Here is an 11,604-nt window from a genome sequence, read left to right as displayed (position 1 = left end):
AGTAGGTGATCGTCGACGATACGCGGGTATTGTGAAGTCGACAGGTGGATCAACCTAAGGTCATATGGTGAAAGTTGGCGCAATATCAGAGGCTAGAAGAAGAATCACGAATCATGTAATCTGCTGAGATGCTTCCTCTCTACATCAATTATACCGTTATTTTAGTCGGGTATCTATATTTGGCAATTACTTCTGCACAGTTCGTTAAACTCATCCTTTATATCATTCTGCACCCCTTTTTCTTTTCCAAGTTCCTGGTAATGAATTTCGCGAATAAAGTTCTCAAAATTAAAAGTCCTTCAAAAATATTCCGATTTTTCCCAAAAGTAACTTTTTCTTAAAGTATCACCCACCCACTGCACTTCGGCCTTCTAAGTAACAAGGATGTCCACTTTCCATGTGGCGGTCCCACATAGAAACATGAGGAAAACATTAACGCGGAGCAATTTGCAGCACGTTCGCCACCAGTCGCACCAATCAATGGATCCTCCAATTTCCTAAGTTTATCAATTTTCTTCTACAACTTCGCACTTCGGTCGTGGGGGCTGAGGCAGGGAAAATATACCCTGGATATGATGGATATGACGATCTATTCACCGACTTTAAAGCCGCCTAGGACAGCATAACCAGGGTAAAACTCTACACGGCCATGAGACAATTCGGTATCCCGACGAAATTGATAAGACTGACTAGGCTGACCCTGACCAATGTGCGAGGCCAGATAAAAGCAACAGGATCACTCTTAAGACCATTCGACATCAACAACAGTCTATGACAAGGTGATACTCTATCATGCGTCCTCTTTAACCTGGCCCTCCAGAAAGTGATCCGTGATGCTGATGTAAATGCAAGAAGTACGATCCTCTTTAAGTCCACCCAACTACTGGCCTATACTGACGATATCGACATCATGGGAAGAACCACCCGAGACGTACAAACTGCCTTCATCTAGATCGAGCAGGCGACGATTGGCGCGAGATCTTGGGCTGCACATCAATGAAGGCAAGACAAAGTATATGGTGGCAATGTCAACACCGAAAACCAACCAATCAACAACATCAAACCGCACTGGTCAAACGGGAAGAATGAAGATAGGAGACTACAACTTTGAGACCATTGATAATTTCTCCTATTTAAGGTAAAAAATCACAGCCGATAACAGCTACGATGATGAAATCCATGTACGGTTGTTATCAGCCAACAGAACCTATTTCAGCTTACAAAAACTCTTCCGCTCGAAACGTCTCACCATAGGGTCAAAGCTCTTACTGTACAAGACTATGATCTTGCCATGTATTCCTCGGAGGCTTGAGTTCTTAGCAAGAAGAATTGCGAACTCTTGGCCGCGTTCAAGAGAAGAATCCTCCGAAGAATTTTCGGCCCCCTACATGAGGATGGACGATTCCGTAGCCTACATAATGACGAAATCTATGAGCGATACCATGACCGTCCGGTTGTGGATAAAATCCGGCTGAATAGGTTACAGTGGGCGGGTCACTTAATCCGTAAGGATGAGGATGATCCCACCCGGAAAGTTTATAAGGGCAATATCTATGGTAGAAAAAGAAGACGAGGCACACCTGCCTGAGGTGGAGCGATGGTGTAGGTCAGGACGCCAGACAGCTTTTATGGATATCGATTTGGTGAACTTCGGCGCAAAACAGGGATCTCTGGAGTTCCTTATTAAGGCAGTCCTAGACCGGATACCGGTTGTTGCGCCGTCGATGATGATGATATTCCCTTTCATCCTCATCATCAAAAGACTCCCCTTCAATTTCGTCTGAAGCTTCACTATCCTATATCCTCTTTATTACTTGACGAATGTTCATCAGAGGGTTCATTTTCATCATCATCAAAACAAGTTCCACATAATCCACGAATTCAGGGTCATCTGCATTGATAGAACACATTGTAAACAAAAGAAATCAGGCAAACGCCAATAGTAACAAGGGTGATGCTTCCCCCCAAAGAGTATAATTCACAAGGACTGGGAGGTCGCGTACGAAAGTGCCTTTCGAACGCCTGTAGCCACATCAAGAAAGATGGCAGCACCATAAATATCCCTATTGAAAAAGTCCTGTTTACTTTGTGACAGATTGCGTAGGTATCTTTCAAGTTTCTTACCTTAGAGTCTTGTCAAGTAAACTTGTCGCTTTCAAAGGTGAGCACCTTTGAAGAACATAAGTTAAATGGAACATGTATACTGGGATCGTGGTCAGTAGAATTCTTGAGGTGTAGGACTCGTGATAATAACTATACTACTGGGCAGAATTTGCCGATAGGTCTAAAATTATAACGAAATTTGCCGCAGTTATCATACTTCGAAATTTTCGTCCTTTTTGTCTACTGATGATTACCGTCTTCTACGAAACGCCACATATTCCGTTATTATTTCAACTACTTTGTTTAAAGAACTTAAATTGAAAGAACTAACTCTCGTCGATAACTGATTCCCGAAAAACCATTAATACTCACCTAAAAAACCAACAAAAAGGAAACTTCTTTCCTGGAGTTTTGTGTAAAACAAAACAACTGTTTCCACCCTTACCTTATCGGGTAGAAACATGTTTTTCGTAACAACACCCATAAAACGAATATTCTGCAACAATGTAGCCCCCGTGATGAAAGTCTCACAGTCAAAATTGCCCCTAATTGTATTATTATATTACCAGACTTAAGGAAGGTTATTGCGAAATTTTTTGAGTGGAATAGGTTCTAAGATAAGACAGTGATTTAGCTCAGTATAAATATAATAGAGAAGAGAATCCACTTTTAATGTCAGTGCATAAGATAAATGCTCTTGTCGTGAATACAAGTTTATAGTGGTTAGTCTCGAAAGTATCTATGATAGCTACATTACCAAGTGCTTAGACGTTGAGGTAAATAAATTTGATCACTTTTTAACTTCCCATCTTTATTTTTTTATCCTCACAACTGACTCTATATAATTATGAATATTACCAATGCTTATTGCAGGAATTAGCGAAAATAAGACCATACAAGTTTGACGATGTGGTTTATTTAACTTACCCTTCAAAGCCAAATCCCATTACAACCGGCTCAGAAATTATTCGGGTCCTGGCATACGCCTTCATCCTATCATCAACTTTGCAGCAACCGGCACCCCATCTAGACGTTCATACATCGCTCCACCAAAAGAAGAGTAGACCTGACCGTCTTTCACCATAGACCTTTCCATATGAACTTTCTTCGGAATTCCCCCTCCCCCATTTGGCTAATTAACCCACCCACAGCCATCTACTGAGTTAGATTTTACTCTTATTGATGACTGTGAGCTAACGATATCTCTCGTTACTATACAGGTGTCGCAAGTGTCCTTGTCCTGCAGAGTGTTTGCTCATGATCCTGAAGTTCAGTTCAGCGGGCTAATTCCTTTCCAAACTTCACATTGAAGTTAGCGAGTACTATCTTCACATCTTTCACCACGGGCTGTTTTTCTTATAAAGTCGAAATCGTCAGCATAAGTCAATAGTTAGGTAGAGGTGAGGAGGATTCTGTCTCTCACATTTACATTGGGAGTGCGGATCATGTTTGCCAGGGCCAAATTATAAAGGATGCATAATAGTGTGTGGTGTGACCCAATATCACGGTCGTCCGCTGGTGTTGTGTTAGAAGACTATAGGCCTCGAAACTGCTACATGGGCGAATAGCTCGCAAGCGGTTATCCGCTCTCCCATAGGAGATCTAGAGGTGTACCTTTGGCTTACACTAAAAAGTAGGAACGGACAGCTCGTAACTTGTTCTAAGAGCTTTGACGAAATTTCCGATGTTCACCCTCGCGATATTCCATACTTAGAGGGAACTTCGGGTTGGTGGACACCGGCAAGTAGCGTCAAGCACTTCGAGCGCGATCTAGGATACGTCACCCATCCACCGAGAGTAGCAGAGATTCCGAGGAAAAAGTGATGTCTGGCATGCTTCCTTCGCAGCCTGCGCGCTAAACCGTTGGCGTGGATCCGGTGTTTAAAACTACGAGTCCGTTTCTTGCCGTCATTCCCAGAACCCTAACATTAAAATCATCGCCTACAGGAATTCGCTCCTCCATGCCCGAAACAGCGTCCTCCGAGAAGCATCAAGCCGACGAAAGTCTAAAATCGTTTCATTCGGCAGGAGATAAGCGCTAGAAAACGTTATGCCTTAACACCGAATCCAGACAAACCCATTTCCTCGAGCTTGGGCAAGAACACGAAATCGAACGTCGTCCCAAACCCAAATGGCAGCGGCACCTGACAAAGCGGGATGCCATAAAGTCGGGTGCCAGTTGCGGTGCTTCTCACTGATTAGCACTAAATCATTTACCTTTACCTCCACAGCGAACTGTGGTAGCAGCTGCTGAAGGGGTGCACTCCGATGCATGTTAATTTATAAAATGCAAATCATGCTATTCGCGCCTAGCCCTTTCAAGTTCCACCCTGAAGATTGGACACCGTCCCAAACCCATAGTGTTTGTGACGCTCTCATCAGACGCCCAACGATCCCTGGAAAGAACGCTCTTCGATCTTCGCTTGGTGACCTACCTTGCCGCATCACCGGCATAATGTCCTCCAGTCTGGTTGCTTATAAGTTGCTGACGTGTGTCTATAGTCAAGGCACCTGTAGCCCTTGCTGGGGACTACCCGCATTCGTACCCTGCATACTACCCATCCAATTTAGATTTTCCCAATGCTAAGGAGTTTCCTCGCATATTGCTCGGGAACTTCCACCACAGCGAGTCTTTGCCCTCGAGCATTTACAGAGGTGATATATATTGGGGCAGTGGTTACCTCTGGACACTCACACCTCCACTTCGACCTTTTCTGTGAGGTGGTTAATATCTTGAATTTCTTGAGAGAACATACGCTCTAGACTAGAAACAAAAACCTTCTTCCCCAGTAACCCTTTGACTGCTTCGCAGAACGTACTCTTGCAAGTCGTCTTCGGACCCAGTTCGACGACTCCGCCACCCTTCGTTTTCCGTATGGAAGATACCTCTACTTCGTTGTCTTCGAGTTTCATCCTGTAGCCGATTTCACTAAAGACTTCCGCAAATGTCTTTCCTTCCGTCGACTAAATGAGCAGAGCCGACGGTCTACTCCTTCTTCGTTTCTTTGTCTTTTCTGTTATTGGCTTTTGGTTTGTAGCCTCCTTGTCCTTGGGCATACGGGCTTCTGTTGGTGTAGCGAACTCGCCTTCTGTTTTTAAACCCTGGAAACTACTTCGATAAAACCTCCTTCAGGCACATCTTGCTCTTTCCTCTTTTCCCCAGTGATCTACCTGCGATTCGTTCGGCGCTAGCAGTGTTCTCAGCGAAAAATGCGGCTGTTTTTGATTTCCAAACACCTTCCGCTGCTCTCCACGTTCGCTGTAGAAGGAGACGCGGTTCAGTAGTTTCCTTCAGTTCCATCAGCCCGTTTTTGACGCCTTTGCTGATGTTCCTCTGGAAGAACGTTGCCGACCGCTTCACCACTGCCGCGCCTTTCTTGACGAGCCTTTCCTCTTCGATTCTAGCTAGGACGGTCGAATGCATTTCTACTCGGTTCGTGTCCGAATCCACCTGCTCAGAACTAGCGATTCTGACTGGGCTTTTTTTCCGGAATAGGGACACTACTGGGTATTGGAGTGGTTTTCCGCGCACCGTCAATCGTGCCACTTGGTAAGACTTCGTCTTTATGTAGACGTCCCGTCCTCACATCGACTATTTCAGCTCTCGCTGGACCTAAATGCAGTCAACTCTTTCTCTATCCCTGCTATTTCGTCGATTTTTTTGTATAATTAGGTTTATTGTCCATGGAAATTTCAGGGACAATGGGGGGTAAGGGAGTCGGCTGCAATAGTCAGGAGCGGGTATACCCTTGGGGCATAGCCCCTACCACAGTTCCCAGAAGCCTGACCCACGCTTAGTTGATCCCAGAACTCAAGTACGGATAAGCACTCGCTGGAGGCAACGCGGTCCACTAACACCGGTTCAATGCACACTACCCGACCAGGGTCCCGGAAAGGCTGAAAAGGCTGGAGCATCATCCAAGCTGAACCTGTTTTGAAGGCACAGCTATTTGAAAAATCAGAAAAGTCGCGAAAAGCCTGCTCTGCAAATCCAACAGTACTTAAATGCGGTTTTACTAAAGACGCAAACACACCACTTTCTGTATTAGCCAAAGGTTCAAAGTTCGGAAGACTTTAGCCCCTAATGTGCCGCCAATATAATTTAGCGAGTCTGAGAGTTTCATAACGACATAGACCAGAAAACTTGCGTGCCCGTGTGCCGCGATTGAGGAAGGGAAGATCAGCGACGAATCATAACTTCTTCGAATTATTTAATTTTTCTCAGATAATAGTGAGACTCAGCATAACAAGGCTCAAAGATATTTTGGCTATTCATTTCTATGAGAGTCAAATAAGCAGAAGGGGATGAAGAGTCCTCAAGTTAGTACACCTGTCATTACATTCAATAAATCTTGTCTTCCGTATCTAGTTAAGTTGAAAAATACCAGGCATACGGATAGTAAATGAAAGTAATATGTCAAATAAGTTATATTGCAAAGTTAACAAATCACTTTGAACATCTAAGGACTCTACTAGGATAGAACTGAGGCAGTGCCTCATGGGTTGCCTCTGCCCTGGAAAAAACGATAAATCGTCATTCTCCTTTTTTTAAAAAAATTAGAGTGCTTAGTCCACATGCTTTTCACACCGGCGCATCCACAAACAGACCGTCACCCAAGTTGTCCACATCCTTGGTAAAAGATGGGCGTCCAGTGTATTAGATGTACGATCCTATCGAGAAACAAACTACGATTCAGACCATCATCTGGTGAAGGCAACATATCGGTGCAGTATCTCTTCAGTGGACCAATCAAGAATCAACTCTACCAAAATCTTCGCGGCTAATAAACTCCTGAGCGATGCTACGGCGCAGGCATATACAGCTGCCCTGGAGCAAAACTATCACCTATGCTACACTACATCGGCAACATAGATGTACACGGGCTCTGTGGAGAACTTAAAGGCACCATCAAAGAAGTCCGAAAGAAGGCCGTGGGAAAGAATTCCGGCGAACGCGAATTGACCGGTTTGACGATGACTGCAGACAATATATCTATATCACCTTCTACCAGAGTCAAAAAGAAAAGTATGACGAGCTACGAATAATTAGACGTAAGAAACGGACACATTTTAACGAGCAGTTGCTGAACATTAATGAAAACCTAACCAATAGAAACACCAGACAAGTATATAGACTAGTGAATACAATTAATAATGGTTACCAATCCAGGACTAGCCTCTGCAAGGACAAAGATGGAAACATCATTATCGATGCCGACAGCATCAACAAACACTGGGCGTCCTATTTTTATGAGCTTCTGATTCCGACACGTGTGTCCTCATGCAAGTAGCCTAATTCAATAGCGGTATTGGTGATACTGGCCCATCTACACATCTTCCATCAGCAGAAGAAGTTGATTTCGCCGTGCAGGGGCGGACGAGACCCCAGCCGAGCTGCTAAAATCCAGTGCAACGTGTCTACTAAATGCGATACACCAATTACTACTGCGAACCTGGGAGGACGAGGAGATCATAGACGGCTGGCACAGGAGCATCATCTGTCCCATCCACAAGAGAGGAGATAGATTGCGTTGTGAAAACAACAGAGGCATTTCACTAGTCTATTCGTGCTATAAAATACCGAGGAAAATTCCGGAGAATTAAGCAAGTCTATTCGCCGAACAACTCATTGGCGACTGCCGAGGCGACCAGCTTGCTACCGTTAAACTAATCCTGCAAAACTGTTGGAAATATAACGTCGACATATATCAAATCTTTGTCGACTTCAAGCAGGCATACGACAGAATAGATGGTGGAGTACTGTACAACAAACTAGTACGACTGACGAAGATGACTATGACCAACTCCACCTCACAGGTCAGGATCCAGATCAGGTTGACTGATCTTTCTCAAACACGTACTGGTTTGAAGCAGGACGACGGACTGGCGCCGACGCTCTTCAACCTAGCACTCGAGTACACTATCCAAGCAATGGATACCAACACTAACGGGACGCAATTATTAGCGTACATAGATGACATCAACATTACGTCATCGAAAACTAACCGACGCAGAAGAACATACCCTTGACAGTACAGTGAAAAAAGTTGGACTACGCATAAACAAGAACAAAACGGAAATAACGATGCAATTAAGAAGCAGGAGGCCCGCTCGTAGGTGACCTCAACATCGAATTGGTAGACAGCTTTATATATCTGGATAGCAGCCTGTCAAAGGACGTCAATGAGACTGACGAGGTCAAGCCACGGATACAGCTAGGGAATAAGACTTTCCTCTCGGTCCTTCCAATAATGAAATCGAAGCATGTGCACAGAAACATAAAGCTCAGCGTATACAAAACCATCATGAAACCAAACCTCCAAAAATTTGCTAAACACATTCGAAAGGAAAGTGCTTCGGCGAATTTTCGGAGCAGTTCGCGACCATTATGGATGGCGGCCCCGGTACAACCATGATTTATATGAACTGTACGATGAGCTAGAAGTCTCGAAATCCGCTAAACTATAACGCCTTCAGTGGGCAAGGCATGTCCAACGAATGAGCGACGATTCCATGCCTGAAATGGTTGTGAAGGGACGACATTTTGGCGGAGTGAAGCTACGAGGACGACCGAGAGCACAATGGAGGAGCAGAATATATACGGACGCCGAGCAACTACTGACCTTCCAAGATTAGAGGACACGGTCAAAAGAAAGACAACGATTTAGTTTAATATCGACTCAGGACTCCTCAAACCCTAAACGGAATTATAGCATGACCAGAATGGAGATTCTACGGATATTGGTATAGGTAGGAGAGGTGGGGCAGGTCGACCGTTAAAGGGGACTTTGGGGACTTTGACCTCAGGATTCAACAAACCCAATGGATACTATGAAGTCCCTCATAGTTTCTGTGCAGATAAAAAAACATCATATTCAATTCCTGTAGGAAACCCAAATAGCATGACTTTGAGATTCACAATCTGAAAACCTATAATTTACGCCCCTATTTGTGTTGACCTTCTACAATAAGATGGTAATGATCTAATCGAATTTCCAGGACTCATTGCTGTGGTTGCTAGTTCGATCAGTTGCTTTTCTAGTAAAGTGAATAGTTCTGCCGCACCTCAACCATTCAGTGTAGAATTGAAAAATCCACAGGTTCACTTATTCCTTTTTCCATTTCACATTTATTTACAGGAAAGATGAACCTTTCAGTTGGATCACTTGACCCCCAATGCGCTGCACACAGCCTTGGTCCAGCAAATATTGCCTTAAATACTTTATTACAAACATTGTTAGCTGCTCAATGCGGGCTCACCGGTTGTCAAAACTGGCCTGAAGATTATGGTCCTCATTATGTTAACAAAGGTAATAATCAGAATACCTTCCCGTTATCACATTTTCACAAAAAATTAATAAACCCCTCCCAAATTTACATTTTGTCACAATTTTCTATCCCTCACAGGAAGCGAAATATTTGATTTTATCATAATCGGAGCTGGAACAGCCGGCTCAGTAGTTGCAGGACGACTAAGTGATAATCCAAACTATCGAGTTCTATTGATTGAAGCAGGTGGTGACCCTCCTGTCGAATCAGAAGTATAGTACCCAAAAATGTAATTTTCATCCTCATTTCGAAATTTTCCTTTTTCTTTCAAGATTCCAGGTATGGCGTATGCGCTTCAAGGAACTAGAGTTGACTGGAACTATACAACGACACCTAACTACATGTCATGCCTGGATTTTCCAAAAAGCTTTTGTCCATGGCCTCGAGGAAAAATGTTGGGTGGTTGCTCAGCTAATAACGCCATGGAATTCATTTTAGGAAATAGGCGAGATTTTGAAATTTGGGAAAGCATGGGGAACCCAACATGGGGGTGGGATGATATTTTCGAGCACTTACGTAAGTTGGAAGATTACAAAGCTCCTAATCCATATCATGTGCATGGAACCAGAGGTCCGTTGGTTGTAGGTCGATTTAACGGAGGGTATCCAAATATAAAGAAGCTGATCATTGAAGGGGCCAAAGAAGGTGGATATGAATCTGTTGACGACTTTCGTGATGGACATTATTTAGGATATGGGTTGTTGAATGCTTTGGTAATAAATGGAACACGAAACACACCTGCCAAAGCTTTTCTCCAAAATATGAAGCCAAACCTTGTAGTAGTCAAGAATGCAATTGCCACCAAAATCAATTTCGATAAAGATAGAAACGCTCAATCAGTGGATTTTATCTATACCGATAAAAATAACGTTCGCCATCAGTTGACAGCGGAAAACTCTAAAGAAATTATTTTGAGTGCTGGCACAATAGAGACCCCAAAGCTGCTCATGTTATCTGGAATAGGTAGCCGAACACATCTAGAATCTTATGGTATCCCCGTGATAAGTGATCTACCAGTCGGCGAAAACCTCCAAGATCATGTCTCCGTTACAGTTCTTTTCAAAATCGATACACATACAAAACCATCTACGGATACATTATACAATTACCTCATCCATCGATCAGGACCACTAGCCGGCGTTAACGTGCTAGATGCAACTGGTTTCGTGGATGTCCGCAATGAGTCAGGATTATACCCTTCAATACAAATCCACCACTTATGGTTTCCAAAACATACGAACCCATCCCAACTTGTAGTGCTCGGCTCATTGCAACAGTTTGTGAAGGATGTGGAAAAATCCGAAATTCTGGGAATGATGTTCGTTCTAATAAACCCCAAGTCAAGGGGACATATAAGGTTGAAAAGCACAGATTATCTTGAACAACCGGAAATATTTCCAAATTATTTGTCTGAGTATGATGATGTCAGGCTTCTCCGTCAAGCTATCAAACTAGGAATAAAGCTTCAGCGGGCGCCAATCTTCAGGAAGTATGGCATGGAGCTTTACCGGATAAACCACCCCAAATGCGATGATTTTGTTTTCGACACAGATGAATATTGGGATTGTTACATAAGGCATACCAACAACATTATCTATCATCCAATTGGTACTGCCAAAATGGGGCCGATTCAAAATAAAGGAACCGTCGTCGATTCTAGACTTCGAGTTAAAGGGGTGGGAAGACTACGGGTAATCGATGCTAGCATTATGCCGAAAATCGTCAGTGCCAACACACAGGCAACTGTAACTGTAATAGGAGAAAAAGGTACTGAATTCGTCAAGGAAGATTGGATCATTTGACTTGATAGAAACCATCGAGCGTGAATTCCTTTTTATCCAAACCTTTCTTTAAATTCAACTACAAAATTGTCTAATATTATTTGGTCCATATGCCTAATAAAATATAATTTTATCTGAATGAAAAGATATATAAGAAGCCGTAGTGTTTTTTCCTTCGATGTGAGGGCTGAAGCCAATATACAGGTATGTATCTACATATTGCTTTAGGTCTAGCGGATTGCACATTGTACCCGAGCAACAGCTGACTATTGAACTATGGTTGGAATTCATCCATCGGCCTACCGAAAATATACAGCTGATATCTTCTTCTTTTCCTTCAGCCTTTGTCCCGTTCACAAGCGGGGTCGGCTCGACGTAATAGGTTTCGCCA

The 11,604-nt window shown here is 43.5% G+C and overlaps 1 protein-coding gene across 1 annotated transcript; it reads left to right on the top strand.

Annotated features, from left to right (window-relative positions):
• Positions 1–9,247: 9,247 nt before the first annotated feature.
• Positions 9,248–11,234, top strand: LOC119654121 (glucose dehydrogenase [FAD, quinone]-like). The gene is made up of 3 exons (XM_038059284.1): positions 9,248–9,413; positions 9,511–9,644; positions 9,705–11,234. Exons 1-3 carry the CDS (start codon positions 9,248–9,250, stop codon positions 11,232–11,234), a joined length of 1,830 nt encoding a protein of 609 aa, XP_037915212.1.
• The last annotated feature ends 370 nt before the right edge of the window (positions 11,235–11,604 follow it).

Source organism: Hermetia illucens, chromosome 4 (genome assembly GCF_905115235.1).
Source record: "Hermetia illucens chromosome 4, iHerIll2.2.curated.20191125, whole genome shotgun sequence".
Taxonomy (NCBI): Eukaryota; Metazoa; Arthropoda; class Insecta; order Diptera; family Stratiomyidae; genus Hermetia; species Hermetia illucens.
The sequence above is the reverse complement of the archived record's forward strand: the minus strand, read 5'-3'. Positions and strand labels throughout refer to the sequence as shown.